Raw genomic sequence first — 16,265 nt, 5'->3', positions numbered from 1 at the left:
ACAAAAGACTCCCCAGCAACAATAGCACATCCTAGAAAACAAGGGAAGACTACCTTCCACGTTCTAAAGAAAATTTATTTCAGCCTCAAATTCTACGGACACACCCTCGATCAAGTGTCAGGATGGAATGAGGGACATTCTGAGGCATGAAAAGATTCCAAACATTCGTTTTCCTTGCACTCTTTCTTAGACCAACCACCCCCATCTCGCTTGGCTGTCTACACATGTATTTGCTCCCATCAGCCAGATTTCCTGCGCTTCATTTCTGCTGTGCTACCTGCTTCCTATGGCCTCCCTCCACACATCCTCTCTGGGGTTCAAATCCTACCCATTCTTCAAGATGCAGTGGAAGCCCCACCTGCCTGTTGCGGCCAGGACCTCCATTAACAGCAACCCACTCCCCCTACCCTTCTCAAGCTCTGGAATCTTCCCTGTACATTTTGCCACTTGCCTGTGTCTGGCATTCACGTCTGTGTATGTCTGAATTCTCCAACGAGATTGGAACAGTATCTTCTTCACGCTTCCATTTATGGTGACGGGCAAATACAGGTGCCCAACAAACATGTGAAGTTTGTCCTAGTTAATTAGGGTATTCTGATTCCTGAGTCCCGTGTCCTTTCACAACCCCTTTCTATCCAAGATATTTGGGAAGTTCGTTCAAAAGAAAATTATAAACTCTCAAGAATTTCAAACATAGGAAAACCTCCCAACTTCACAAGGACAAAAGTAACTTGGAGGCTGATTTGGTGTTCTATTCAATTCAGTAATGAGCAATGATTGTGTTTACTAAAAAAAACAAAACAAAACAAAACAAAAACTGCAGATCATGATTGCAAAATCAAGTCAACCTAAGGGGAAAAAAAAGCATATCATGACACACTTCATGGCAAGTGGTCCTTGCCTGTTACGAATTAAATAACGATACAAGCCAATTCATGCCACGTCTCACTGTTGTTTTCTAAATTCTGTGGCAACAGAGACAGGCTTCAACTGAAAAGAGAGAGGAATGAAGAGCCTTCTGCTTCTGTTTTTGCTCTGTGTAACGTTTTGCTCCGCGTTTCCTACAGCCCGAAAGATGGACCCTGAGGAGACCATGCACCTGGCACAGGTACTGTCTCTATAAATGTTGATGTCGGCTATCTGTAAAAAATGAATTGTACCGATTGCCTTGGAACCTAAAAAGACAGCAAATTCCTCCAAAAGATTCCTGTACTTTCCCCCAGCTCCAAGGACACCAAGTAACCGTGTGCGGGGTGGGATGGGGGTGGGGAAGGAGATTTGCCACCATTTCTCATGATGGTTCCAAGTAAAGACAGAGGGAGGAGCAAGAGGGCGGCCCTGGGAGAAATGGACATCTCTGTACAACCAGGGGGGCCCAGCTCTAACTCTAGACCACTTACCCCCATATGCATGAAAGAGACATTGCCTTGGACATTCCCTCTAAAGATCAGTCCTGTGAATTTGCCATGTTTGGTTAAATTAATTAAATTTGCCAAATGAAAAACCACGTATCTCTTCTAGAATTTGTCCCAAGGAAACAAAATTTATAGGGAGTATAAATGAAAGTAACAGCAGAAATGGGTAAGATGTGTGGTCATTTACCACACAGAAGAAGCTGATCGTCCTCTGTGGAGATTTGGAGCATGACAGGCTGTGTGCTTTGGAAGGTTCTGGTCGCACACAGCTCGGCCACTTCTTGAAAATTGAAAACACAGGGTGACTCTCTCCTTCCTTCCTTTCTTCTTTCCCCGTCTGGCTCCTTCCTTCCCTGGCTCCTTATTTCTTTCTCCCCCCACGCCCCACCACTGCCCAAAAGGGTTTCAGGCAATTTTGTTTTATCCTGAGATACAGATCTGCTGTCTTGTAGTCTGTGCCTTTTTTTTTTTCTTTTTTTGTCCCTTTGGCCAGGCGTATCTCAACCAGTTCTACTCTCTTGAAATAGAAGGGAGTCATCTTGTTCAAAGCAAGAACAGGACTCTCATAGATGGCAAAATTCGGGAAATGCAAGCATTTTTTGGATTGACAGTGACTGGACAGCTGGACTCAAACACTCTTGCAATCATGACGACACCCAGGTGTGGCGTGCCTGATGTGGGTCAGTATGGCTACACTCTCCCGGGGTGGAGGAGACACAACCTCACATACAGGTAATGACTCCGCCAACTCACTTCCCCCTAAGCCAAGACCTTAGGGTATAATCTGCGAGGAACAATAACAATACGAGTTTATTCTACCAAGCACCTGCTAGGTGCATGGCCCTTCCCAGATCTCACTTATAGCAATTCTCCCCACAAAACTGGGACGTCAGCACCACTCTGAGGACCACCTCAAACAGAGACACTGAAACAGAAGGTTGTTTGCCATAGTCAGTCTTAGCAGCAGACTGGCTCTGACAGATTTGCTTTTGTCTCTGGCCTCGGTCGCTTCCTCGGCGGGACCAGAAGCACCGCCATCTGATTGCAGATGGCTGAAGGTGCAGGTGGAGTATGATCAGCAGAGAATGGGAGGAGCCTGGGGCACAGCCAGTTCATGTCACGGACACAGGTGGGTTAGAGCCTTCGGGTCTCAGATGGACCCCGGTGTGAAGTACGGAGTTTGCCCTCAGGCATGTCGAGGAAAGGGGGCTGGTCATTGGCAGGAAGAGGACGAAGCGTGCTTCTGACATGAGTCAGTGGCCTTGACTTTGCTCTAGGGCCCTCTTGATAGACCCTAGAGAGGATTAGTTCTTCCTTCACTGTATGGGTCTTAGGAATTAAAATAAAACTAGGTTTGGCAAGATAGGGAGTATAAACAAGAGGAAAATCTTTTTCTGAGTGAGTAATTCTTTAAGGCTCTCAAGGGAGATTCTTGAGACACATGCTCAAGGCTGATTTCCACAGGCATCTGAGAAAACAAACCTCCAATCTGTTTAAAATGTTTGTGTAATACACCCATGTCCACAGCAAGCACAGACATGACATTAATGCTCTCCCACTTGGGAGGTGATCTTAAGGATGTCATTTAACCTCTTTAAGCCTCATTTGTAAAGTGCTAGAAGACTAGCTGATCAATAGGGCAGATGGGACGACTGGGTTGTATAGTTTTTGTGGAAGTAGAAAAGTATGATACACGTGCAACAATAGCACACTACTAGAAGTCACTGCAGCATACAATCGATGAGAAATGATTTTCTTTGTGTCTGTGTGTGCCTATGTGCATGTGTAACCAATTGGTCTATTTTTGAAATTTTTAAGAATCGTAAACTACACTCCAGATATGTCACGAGCAGACGTGGACGAGGCTATCAGGAATGGCCTAGAAGTGTGGAGCAGGGTTACTCCACTAACATTCACCAAGACTTCCAGGGGGATCGCAGACATCATGATTGCCTTTAGGACCCGAGGTAAGGGTACAGCAGACAGAAAAGTATGCCTATTTTCATCTCTGGAGATTTGAAGAGGCTGACCTTCTCCCCTGTGAATTGTGTCTCAGTCCACGGTCGGTGTCCTCGTTACTTCGATGGCCCCTTGGGGGTCCTCGGCCACGCCTTCCCGCCCGGGCTGGGTCTGGGTGGAGACACTCACTTTGATGAGGATGAAAACTGGACCAAGGATGGAGCAGGTGAGTCCCATCTTCTTCCTGAACAAAAATTTTATCATTCCGCACAATCCCTGGAACGAATAGCTGTGCAATTAGTTGCTTTTTACTTCTCAATTCCACCCCCTCCCACCCCAGTTTCCCATATTCCAAGACGACATCGATGAAAGTATTCAGTATCCTTTCAGACAGTTGTGCTTGTACAGGTCAGAGCCTCATCCACACAACACCCTCCCAAAGTTTCTCATCCTGCTGTGATCGGCGCATTCTTCTTGTGCTCGTACATCCATTCATACACCCACAACGCCTGAAGGTCCACTATGTGCCTGGAACTGTGCAAGGCATTGGACAGACCACAAAGTTGTACTAGAAAGTTTCCAGCCCTTCAGAGGTCATGATGTTGTGTGGTGCAAGGCCAAGACCACATCACCACCACACAAGGCACAGTGTGCTGTGTGTTATACCGATAGTAGAAGTCATCTGTGGCTTCCAGATTGAAGAAGACTCTAGGGAGGTGGTCATCTTGAGTTAGTCATCGAAGGATGGTGCGTGAGTTCATGGCCTGTACAAGGTCTATTTAAAAGCATGAACTTCCTCTTCTAACACTTGCCCACCTGCGAAGGAAGTTGACCCTAATCTTTACATTCAAACTATTCCTTCAGAGCAACTGTGTTGGTTTTATTTCTTTTAAACACCTGCCTGGTACTAAAATAAGAAATATTTTATTACTTTTCAAACAAACACTAAAACTTTACTGCAGAAAACGTGCGTGCATCCGACAAAGGAGCAGGTCTCCATAAACTCTCCGATTCTCCCCGTTGTTTTCTGTCATTGACTCCAGTCGCCTTGGGTCTGGTGTCTGGTTTCCAGGGTCCCAGGAGAGCAAGGCTATGGCTCTCTTTATGTGTGGTATACAAGATCACAGTTCAGTCCTGACCAAGTAACTCCAGATAGTCTGTGGGTCAATTTCATCGTTTGTTCAAATCAGCACGTGATAGATGCTCCACACGTTTGGTAAATGAAGTCAATCAAAAATCCCTTACTCCACACCCACTATGATACAAATGGAGTAAATGTTAGTGTGCAAGACACAGACCCTGCCCTTCAGGGGTTTACAGTCTAGGGGACACACACTGTCAACTGGCAATTAAAATCAGTCTGACCAACACTGGGATAGAAGAAACAATGGCAAGGTAGTAGGAGCATGTAAAAGAAATTTGAACCCAAACACAGAGGTCAGGGGAGGAAGTGATACCAAGCCTGCATTGAAGGCTAAGCAGGAACTCAAAAAGCAAAGTGGCATAGAGAGTGTTCTGGACAGAATAACCCAACCAACTCATGTACCAGGATTGTGGCAGAAGGCCAGGCTGAAATGGTGAATGGGACACAGACAACATAGTGTCTGAAAAACCAGGAGAAAGGTTTGGAATTCATTGAGATGACCTGAGTGTGAGTTATCTTTTCAATGAGTCACTTGTCCCGTCTTGTCCAAAAGCATACCCAGTGACACTGCCAGCCAGACAAGAGGCGCCAGCAAAGGCCAGAGCACAAAAGCATGAAGGACCATAAGAGAATTCTTGACCGGTCCAGGTTTGTTTTGTGCAAACATCATTGGACAAGGCTCCATCATAGAAGGATCAGCCTTTTCTTTAGGATCCATAGGCTTGATTGCAAGTCCAAGGACAGTGTTATCTTTAGAACCTTACAGACCAGTGGGAGAGACAGCAGGATAAAAAGGCAATTTCACCATGCATGGCGAGCCCTCTAGTATGGGGAAGTACGGGGGATGGGGGGCAATGCATTGTGCAGGAGCTCATCTAAACATTCTTTCATGCATACACCTGGAGATCCAGCAACCATGATTAAGCACCTGCTACTGATAGGTAGTTTAGTAACCACCAGGAGTAAAAGGCTGTTAAGACACAGTCCCTGTACTGAAAGGTTGCTTCATGCAGTCCTGTACGTGCTATGACACAATTAAACACTGAGTCTATGGAAACACTGGATAGTAGGTGGAGGGATAAGAGAAACCTCATGAAGGAGATGATTCTAGTGGGGCTTCCTGAGCAACAAATAGGAGAGCTAGGCAAACAGAGGATGGGGGAGATAATATTCTGGGTAGACAGAATGTAGGTGGTAAAATACAGAGATTAGAAGAAACATGCCCGGGTGGCTCAGTCGGTTAAGCATGTGACTCTGGATTTCAGCTCAGGTCGTGATCTCATGGATCATGATTGAGCCCCGTGGCCCCCCTCCAAGTAAACATTTAAATAACTTTTAAAAAGAAAGACTATGGCACAAATGAGACATGCAAATGATTCAGTATGGTTAGCTCATGAAATACGAAATAAAATGTGAGGCTGGAAAAAAGGCAGGGACTAGATCATAAATGGCCATTTAAGATCTTTGGACTTGATCCAACAGCAGCAGGGAACCTCTGAAGGATACAAGTAGGAGATACGTGATCCCATACAGTGCAGCCCAGCAACAACCAAAAACTGGTGGCTTCTGTTTTTTTTAGTTCATTTATTTATTTTGTGACAGAGAGTGTGCGTGTGTGCACATGGTGGGAGGAGAAGGGAGAAGGGTAGGGAGAGAATCTCAAGCACGTTCCGTGCTGTCAATGCGGAGCCCAAGGTGGGTCTTGAACCCAACTGTGAAGTCATGATCTGAGCCGAAATCAAGAGTTAGATGCTTAACTGACTGAGCCACCAGGCGCCCCTCTATTTTCTACATAGGGTCCATTTCTGATACTCCTGCTTCCTGCCATGTACTTGCTCTGGGTCATATCTCTCCATGATATGACTAATACCAATTACTCATATGGAAAGATTTCCCAGATACATCATGGTGCATAAGAGAATTATCCCCGCAATGGCAAGCCTTTTCTTCTTTCCCCTCAGTTACTTCCTAGTCTCAGATGTAACCCTTCTCCTTTTGGTTGACCCATATACCTATGTTTTTCCTGTTTTTGTTAAGGATTCAACTTATTTCTTGTGGCGGCTCATGAATTTGGCCACGCACTGGGGCTCTCGCACTCCAATGATCAGACAGCTTTGATGTTCCCAAATTATGTCTCTCTAGATCCTAACAAATACCCGCTTTCTCAGGATGATATCAACGGAATCCAATCCATCTATGGTGAGCAACATCATAAATCTGAATATACGTGAACTAAATAGGAAGCTTTCCAGAAGGGAAGTGAAAAAATCACATCTTGAAATATCACCATGAAGAAAATACTTGAGTAAGATCCTTCTGTAGGTATTTCCACACGCCTTCTTAATTCACTGTGGTGTTTCTTTTCTCATCAAAGGGAGTCTACCTAAGGCATCTGCTAAGCCAAAGGGACCCACTGTCCCCCATGCCTGTGACCCTGATTTGACTTTTGATGCTATCACCACTTTGCGCAGAGAAGTAATGTTCTTTAAAGGCAGGTAAACCCTTTCTCTTAAACACCTCAACTTTCTGTGAATATTTTTCTTTCCAAGAGATTTGGGGATGAAGAGAGAATCACAGATAGTGAGAACACATTCCTCCTCCTTTACATTTTATAACTGCCCATAGCACTTGAATGTTTTATGATGTGTATGTATCTCTTGCTTGTTTGGTAAGTTAATTTTTAAGTGTTGGTAAGCATTGTTTTTTCATTGCCATTGTATAAGAAGGTGTGGTAGAGTCACTTCCAGAGACTTCTTAGCTCAAATAGTACACCAGTCTCAGCGGTGCTGAAGCTGACCTATACCATTTCAGGAGCCAATCGTTAAATTTTGGGGACTTTTGCAAACCACTTCACCTCATTTTGGTAGCTTGAAACTGCCCATGGTTGGAGTATTTACCCCCTGGAAATCACCAAATGATAAAAATTAGGTCTTTTTCCTACTTAGGGAGGCAGTTGTTCATACTGTCTGAGCAGACCATTCCTTAATGTTGCCTCAGTGTGGTGGCTATAGTAAGAAATCTCTCTTCTTCTCTCTCTCTCTCTCTCTCTCTCTCTCTCTCTCTCACCGTGCTTAACTTACTGGACTTGAATTGCAACACAGTAAGTCAGCTGTGTGTACTGTGACTGTATTTCCAGACCAAGCATTGGGACATAGACCATCTCACAAGGGTATGGGCACAATGGCAGAGTATCTGAGATCTGTCAGCCTCCACCCATGACTACACAGCACTCAGATGACATGCTCCTCACAGCAGAAGCTGCGGCCACCTGGGGGTCTCAGGGAGGGATCACCAGTGTGGGAAGGGAAACAGAATGTCAGGGCTTTGTGGGTCTCCTTCGTAGACTCAGAGCTTTACAGCCAGAGGGGAACATCTGAGAAAATACTATAGCATGCACTGATAACATTTCTTCATTCTAGCAAACATCAGACCCATGAGTTCCTCTTAGAATGCTTGGTGTTGCCTTCAAATCTTGAGTATTGCTGCTTTGGCAAAAATGAGGCCATTGATCTCTCAGAATTGACATTTCTGTGGGTAGGTTGCTACTGTAAGCACCCAGGAGAGTGGCACAAAGGCATGTCCTGACCTTGACCGTCCAAAGGGTAGAACTGAGCCCACACCCACCGAAATTTGCTGAGGAAAATTGTGTTCATGCTCTAAATTACCTGATGAGAATGCTAGCCAGTTAAATAAGAGACCAGCCTAGGTTTACAGTGTTTTCACTGCAGTATAGGCTGCATGTGTAAAGTGGTTTTGTTTCACACAGGCACGTATGGAGGATCTATTATGACATCACTGACGTTGAATTTGAACTAATCTCTTCGTTCTGGCCATTGCTGCCAACGGATATTCAAGCTGCATATGAGAACCCCAAAGATAAGATTCTAGTTTTTAAAGGTAACGTTGCCCATCACAGTTTGTGTCTCAGGATGCCTGAACTGGTCAGTGGCTTTTCTGGTACCAGGAACATAATATTCACGCACGGGCCAAAGGAAGAGTGCTTCTGCCGTGACGTTGGGTTCCTGTTGTAAAGAAAAACTACCCAGGGGTTCTTGGTGACTGTGAAGACAAACATCATCCCAATTGCATGGGAGCTAAAAGAAACCTGCATGATAAAAACTAAAAACTATCTTTTTTCTACCAAATGAAGGTAACCCACTTCCCTTTTATATTCCCTTTCCACTACAGTCGCCAGATTTGGCAAATAACAGCACAAGATTACTTGAATTTCAGATAAAACACATAATGTTTTTAGTAGAAGTATGTCCCTTGCAGTATTTTGAATATACTTTTACCAAAAATTAGTCACTGTTTTTTAAAAAAAATTTTTTTTAACATTTATTTATTTTTGAGGGACAGAGTGCTAGTTGAGGAGGGGCAGAGAGAGGAGACACAGAATCCAAAACAGGCTCCAGGAGCTGAGCAAGATGTCAGCATAGAGCCCAACACGGGGCTCCAACCCACGAACTGTGAGATCCTGACCTGAGCCGAAGTCGGATGCTTAACCGACTGAGCCACCCAGACGCCCCCAATTAGTCGCTGCTTATTTGCAATTCAAATTTAACTGGAATCTTATATTTAATTCAGCATTGCTACTTTTCATCTGGATTTCATCAGATTACTTGCCTTTGAGAATCCTTGGAGGCTGAAATTTAGGAGAACATGTGCAAACATAGTTGTCAGAGAAATGATCAATACAGTGAAACCAATTGACATGCACACTTACGTGCACGAACACTATTAACTGTAGATGGATGTTATTTGTGTAAAACTAACGATAAAAGCAGCTCATGAAAGCAGTAAGAATAAATGGAGACATAAGATCACTAAATCTCTAGGCATTGAGCCTGAGAGATGACACATTCATTATTTTCAAACTGCTTTAGACATCTCTTTTTCCCTCTAGGAAATGGATAAGATAATCACGTTCTCTCTTCCTAGATGACAACTTCTGGATGATCAGAGGATATGCAGTCTTGCCAGATTATCCCAAATCGATCCATACACTTGGCTTCCCAAGACATGTGAAGAAAATCGATGCGGCTGTCTGTGACCACAGCCTAAGAAAAACCTACTTCTTTGTGGGCATCTGGTGCTGGAGGTCAGTTTACAGACAATCAACCCCTTCATTCCCTTCATTTCATTCTGCAGAAAAACATCCACACAGCCTCACTTTAACACAGGCAGAAATAGAACTCACCTAGAGGCTTCTTAAAGACAATTATGTGGGTGGATGACATTCACCAAACAAAAGAGTGTGTCAGTGAGTCTGAAGATCTTTCTCCAACTTAAAAAATAAATAAATAAAGATAAGATGAAATAATAAAGCTTGTGAAGCCAACCAAATTGCCAATAACACAAACATATCTAGTGAAAACCTGTGAAAGCTCCAAGCTGAATCCTTTTTTGTTTTTTTTTTGTTTGTTTTTTATGTTTTGTTTTAATTCCGGCTTCCACACATCACCTGTGCACATCACAGCAGGCGCAATCCTTAATCCCCGTCACCTCTTCTCCCATCCCCCACCCACCACCCCTCCCCTGGTGACCACCAGTGTGTTCTCTGTAGTTATGAGTCTGGTTCTTGTGAGCCCATACTTTGATTTAATAGTTCCCCAGGATAGCATCATTCTGCCTAATGATGTGGCTTTTATCCCTCATCTTTTCTTGTTTTCAAGACAATACAAAAGATTCAGCCAAACATAATTTTTGATATATTTTTAATTATAATTATTTTCAGAAAGAGAGAGAGAGAGAGAGCTGGGGAGGGACAGAGAGAGAGAGAGAGAGAATCTGAAGCAGTCTCCATCCTCAGCACAGAGCCCGATGTGGGGCTCAATCCCACCACCCTGGCTGGGATCAGGACCTGAGACGAAATCAAGAGTCAGATGCTCAACCAACTGAGCTACCCAGGCTCCCCAACATGTTTTTAATTATTTTAATTGTAATTATTTATTGTAGTTATTTTAATTATTGACCTGATAGTTTTCCTCTACCTGAGGCTACTTCCTCTCCACATCCCAATTTGAGTCCAAGCAGTGAAGGATTAAGTCCTCCCCACCAAGCAAAGATCCCCTGTAAACCTTTCAAACCCATGCATCCAGGTTTGATGAAGCGACCCAAACCATGGACAAAGGGTACCCACGGAGGGTGGTGAAGTACTTCCCAGGAATTGGTCTCCGAGTTGATGCCGCCTTCCAGTATAAAGGTAAGCATCAATGCCTAACTTTTAGGATACTTGGAAGACTTTACTGGCTGTGAAAGAAGGTAGCACAGAAACGTAGGTGTTTCCATTTTAATGTAATTTTACTATTCTTTTTTTAAATTTTTTTAACGTTTATTTATTTTTGAGAGAAAGAGAGAAAGAGAGAGAGAGAGAGAGAGAGATCACAAGTGGGGGAGGGGCAGAGAGAAAGGAAGACACAGAATCCGAAGCAGGCTCTAGGCCCTGAGCTGTCAGCACAGAGCCCGATGCAGGGCTCGAACTCATGAACCATGAAATCATGACCTAAGCCAAAGTCAGATACCGACCAAGCCCCCAGGTCCCCTGTAATTTTACTATTCTGGAGCGCATGTAATAATAAACTCTAACCAGGCAGACATTCTCACAAACTGAATTAGTAAGTCCTAAATGATATTCTCTATTATACTATTTCAAATCTATGCATACAGTACCAAAATTAACTTTACTTACCATTGATCCAAGATAGTCGCTAAAAGACACCCCCTGAAGAGTTTGAAAAGCTCTATGTGTTAAAAATGACTAAGCACATGCACTGAAGAGTGACTCTCAAACTATTTAGTGCATAGTTTAATGTGCACACTTGGGGTTTGTGTGAGAAACTACCAATTCTTCAGAGTTTCCAAAAAAGATCTAGAATTGCGGGTAAGATCCAGAAATCTACAGTTTTAAATGAACCTCGCACAATTTAATGTACCATTGTAGCTGGTATATCTTTAGACTTTGACGATGAACAGTAACCTAGAACGTGGAGTGAGCAGGAGTCTACATTTTTTCTGAGTGACACCATCTTTTATTGCAGATAAATCTAACATAAAACCTTAATACTTAAAACGGAGCAGAATGACTTGAGGAAAATGAGGATGTAGGGCCCAAGGCCATATCCACAGGATATGTGGCTCGCTAAGACACTGTTTTGAAACCTAGTTTGAGAACCTTTGGCATGAACCACAGTCTGGCTAGAAAGGTGGTAACTCCCTTGACATTCATGTTTCATACCTTGGCGTCTTCCTTGGGAAAATAAAAATAACGTTTTTCATGTGACAGCAGTAAAATAAAATATATCTCTATTATTGTAGAAGGTTCTTTTCTCTCCATAATGTCCAATTATTTTATTCTATACCCATTCAATTAAAAAGTGTGGAACCATTATATAGTTGTGCAAGGTAACATATGATCCCCTCTCTCTAGGATTCTTCTATTTCTTCCGTGGATCAAAGCAGTTTGAATATGACCCTAAGGCAAAGAACATTACCAGAATGATGAAAACCAATACTTGGTTTCAGTGCAAAGAACCATTAAACTCATCATCTGATTTTAGTGTCAGTGAGGAAGAAGTACACTCCGGAGGAGTAGAGATGTTTTATCGTACGAATGTAAACTTGCTTATTTTCAGTATTGTTCATGTGCTAAAAAAATATATATAGTTATCAATAAATTCATAGACCTAAAATAAACCTCAAGAGGTCTTTTCATCTGAACTCTGCTTCACAGTGGAATAGAACTGTTGTTGAATGTAAGCTGCCCAACCTGGTTCTAAATATCTATTGCATAAAGACTCAACACATACTTTGAGCTGCCTGACTCTTTTTACAGGAAGTTATGATGTATAAGCAAAACTCGCACTGTATCGTAAGCCTACTTCGTGTTTCTGGACTTGGATAAGTAAGCCATGTGTCTTATAATAACTAAATACTGCAGACATTTATTAAACCAATCTTTAGCATCCTATTTTGTCTGGACCTTTGCAGTTGGAGAGGCCGCATAAACTGCAACCCTCGTCTGTACCCATGCTCTGAACCCACTGAGAAGTAACGTTCAATCCTAAGAGCAAAATGGCACCTTTTTTACTGATAGAGCATATGTCAGCAACTGTAACTGTGGGCAAGCTAGCTTTCTAATATCAAATTCTAGAATAAGACATACTTAGACTCAAGTCATGGGAAGAACTGGAAAGAAGCACATCCCCACAAGAATGTGAGCCCTCTATAGGCTGCATGGAGCCCAAAGAGAAAGAAAGAGGATGGAGCCACATGTGCCCAGCTTTTGCCCCCAAATTCACTAATAAGTAAGTTATTCCACCTGCCAAAGAGGAGTGATCGCCTAGAGAAACCCAGGAGGTGTTACACAACAGGTGCTCCCCCAACAATTAGAAAACTAGAAGCAGGAAAGTGGTGTTCCAGCCAACCACCCAAGCATAGGCCAATGCATTTAACCATTCCTTAGAAAGCTTAAAATCAGATTTTACACACACTGATCTCATGTACAAGAAATTTAGAGATTTCCTCCCTATGTTGAAAATATATCTGTCACCTGAGCCTAAACCTGTAAGTGGAAGGCTCCTGTCCTCTCTGCTACACTACTTATTTGTTGAGTTTCTAAATTCTTAATGCTTAGATTTTACCTTTACACCCTCAAAACTAAATGTTTGAATAAGCTCTTAATGAATTTTCTGACCCAGAAGATGAGAGGATGTCAGTTGAATTTGATTCTGATGAGATGATAGATTAAGCAGATACCAGCTGATAGAAAATATGCAGAGAAAGTCTCAAGAATTACTACAACCACATTCCACCCCCCAACTTGAGTTCATTGTTCCCAGGTCCCTATTAGAAAAGAATATAGAAAAGAGCTATCACATGCTCAAAATAGAAAGAAAATTTTAATAAGTACAGCTTAATACCTAGAATATAGTAGATACTAGGCTAGTCTTGGTGAAAACTAGTGCTGGAATAATCAAACATCCATATATACAGACAAAAAGAATCTCAATCCTTACTTCACACAGTTCACAAAAATTAATTCAAAATGAACCATAGATTTCTAGTAGAAACTTAAAGCTTCTAAAACTTCTAGTAGAAATATAAAACTTCTAAAAGAAAAAAGTTTTAAAAAAAATTTCTTGTGGCCTTAGATTAGGCAGAGATTTTTGGATAGGGCACCAAAGGCATGAGCCATAAAAGAAAACATTGATGAATTAAATTTCATCAATATTTAAAACATTTGCTCTTCCAAAAAATATTAAAAGAATGAAAATTCAAGCCACACACTGGGAGAAAATATTTCCAAAACATGTTTCTGATAAAATACTGGTATCCTGAATATTGAAAGAATTCTTGTAATTCAAAAAGAAGAGAAACAGTTCAGTTTTTTAAATGAGCAAAATATTTGCTTTATGAGTGGCAAATAAACACATGAAAGGATGTTCAGTATCTTAATCATTTAGGAAACACTAATTCAAACCACAGTGAGACATCACTACATACCCAACAGAATGGTTCAAATGAAAAAGGCTGAAAATACCAAGTTCTGACAAGAGATAGAGTGACTGGAACTCTCTTGGAGTTAGAACAAAAAGTTGTATAGCCACTTTGGAAACCAGCTGGGCTAATCCTTATGAAGTTAAACATTCACTTACCATGTGACCTATTGACACCACTCCTAAATATTTACCCAAGAAAAATGAAAACACAGTCATATAAATGGAAGTACATGAAGTTCATGATTGCTTTATTTATGAGAGCTAAAACTGGAAACAACTCAAGTGTCTATCAATCGGTAAACGGGTAAACAGTGGTACATCCAGTGGTAAAACTCACATGCAATAACGTGGATGAATCTCAACAGCATTTGGAAAATGAAAGAACCCGACACAAAAGATTACATATCATATGATTCCTGTTATATGAAAAATTAGAAAAGGCAAAACTGAAAGGATAGAAGCTGATTGCTGCCTGCAGAGCCTGGAAGTAGGGGAAGGGATGAACACAAAGGACCATAAGTGACAGAGACATTCCATGTCATGAATATGGTGGTGGTGACACTATGGAGCCTATTTTTAGACACTCAGCATAAAATTAGTGAATTTTATTATATGTTAATTCTGCTTCAGTATCACTGATTTAAAAGACTGGTGCAGGGGCGAGGGGGCTGGCACCTGGGTGGCTCAGTTGGTTAAGCTTGGTTAAGCAACCAACTTCAGCGCAGGTCATGATCTCATGGTTCACGAGTTCGAGGCCTACATCAGGTTCTGTGCTGACAGCTCAAAGCCTGGAGACTGTTTCGAATTCTCCCTCTCTCTCTCTCTCCCTCTCTCTCTCTCTCTGCCTCTACCCCACTCATGCTCTGTCTCTTCCTTTCTGAAAAATAAATAAAAGTTAAAAAAATTTAAGAATGGTGTGGCATACTGCTTAGTGGAATCTCTTAGTGGATGTTGGTCAAGCTTGTTTTGTGTCCTTGCATCTATTCTCAGATCAGTGATATATTATTTGTTATATTATAGGTGTTATATATGTTATATTATATATATGTTATATGTATGTTATATATAAAGTATAATATATATTATATATTACATTATAGATCCCATGATATTATAATTTGGGAATCATCAGATTTGCCTGTAGGCACTTTCTCCTTGATTTTCAAGAAAAATATTGGTCCACAGGTGAGAACAAGACACAACTATAAAATAATCCTATTTTAAACCCAACAGAATATCTAAAAGTACAGTTTTCCAAGGAATATATGTGACTATTAGAATTATATTAAACATTTATAAGAATAATCCAGAGGTCAGATGATATCACTCAGTCTTTGAAATTTAAATAAACTTGACTTCCAAACTCCTATGGGGATTCTAAGACCATCCAACAAGCAACTGGGGAGAAATCATTCTAATTCTTACTGTCCCTTGGCCAAGCCACTCCTGGGCACCCAGCCCCTGCTCCTCTGCCTGACCCCTGCCCTGTTGTGCTCTATGAGGAACCCACAATTCTATTATGTTTTCTTTTAAGATGGAAAGCAGTGAAGCTGTAACTTTGTTTTATTGTCTCTTAAAGATGCCATTAGGGCCTCCCCTTTCTTGGCAAAGCAATTTATCAAGGTATGTTTCTCTCCTAGAGAAGAGCACCAGAATACATGTTCACTTTACTCCATAAAGAAAGCATGTTAATTTCCCTTTGCTAGATTGGAGGCTGGACAAGATTATGGGCTCTGGAGCCAGAGTGCTTAGGCTCGCGGCTCAGTTCCTCCACTTACCAGCTGTGGAACTTGGGGCCAGTTACCGAGCCCTCTGTTCCTCAGTCTCTCCATCTGTGAGATGAAGATAGTAAGAGATCCAGGCTCAGAGTTGTCAAGAGTGTCCACAATTGGTACAGCATGCGGCATCAGGAGTTGAGGCGAATCAAGAGCTTGGTAAGTGTCAGCCATCAGTATTTAGTTAGATGAGTTGAATAATTTATCCCAAACAGTTTGAAAAACAAGAAGCCAATCTCAGAGTTTCTCAGAACTGGAATAAAATATGAACCAATTCTTTCCCAGCTGTGTCATCCGCTTACTGGGAACAAATTAACTGGAACTACAGACTTTGTTCCAGTTTGCTGTGTCCTGACAGTTTTTTCAAGGGTCTGTGATCAGGTCTGGAAACAAAGAAACAGCTTAAAAAGCAAGCATGAACAAGACCGTGTTGACAGGGGTACTCGTTTTGGAGATCTCAGCCGCTGACAGG

General features: G+C 42.0%; 1 protein-coding gene across 1 annotated transcript; it reads left to right on the top strand.

Moving 5' to 3' along the window:
• The first annotated feature begins 922 nt into the window (after positions 1-922).
• On the top strand, positions 923-12,487 carry MMP27 (matrix metallopeptidase 27). The gene is made up of 10 exons (XM_043579179.1): positions 923-1,108; positions 1,909-2,147; positions 3,234-3,382; positions 3,472-3,600; positions 6,556-6,717; positions 6,893-7,013; positions 8,285-8,415; positions 9,460-9,619; positions 10,620-10,723; positions 11,948-12,487. Exons 1-10 carry the CDS (start codon positions 1,007-1,009, stop codon positions 12,181-12,183), a joined length of 1,533 nt encoding a protein of 510 aa, XP_043435114.1. The 5' UTR covers positions 923-1,006; the 3' UTR covers positions 12,184-12,487.
• The last annotated feature ends 3,778 nt before the right edge of the window (positions 12,488-16,265 follow it).

The sequence above is a fragment of the Prionailurus bengalensis genome, chromosome D1 (genome assembly GCF_016509475.1).
Source record: "Prionailurus bengalensis isolate Pbe53 chromosome D1, Fcat_Pben_1.1_paternal_pri, whole genome shotgun sequence".
Lineage (NCBI taxonomy): Eukaryota > Metazoa > Chordata > Mammalia > Carnivora > Felidae > Prionailurus > Prionailurus bengalensis.
This window is presented reverse-complemented; position numbering and strand designations above follow the sequence as displayed.

Coding starts and splice junctions, on each gene's coding strand:
- MMP27 (XM_043579179.1), top strand. CDS start 1,007: ATGAAGAGCCTTCTGCTTCTGTTTTTGCTCTGTGTAACGTTTTGCTCC. Junction 1,109..1,908: donor AGACCATGCACCTGGCACAG/GTACTGTCTCTA, acceptor CCCTTTGGCCAG/GCGTATCTCAACCAGTTCTA. Junction 9,620..10,619: donor GTGGGCATCTGGTGCTGGAG/GTCAGTTTACAG, acceptor CCATGCATCCAG/GTTTGATGAAGCGACCCAAA.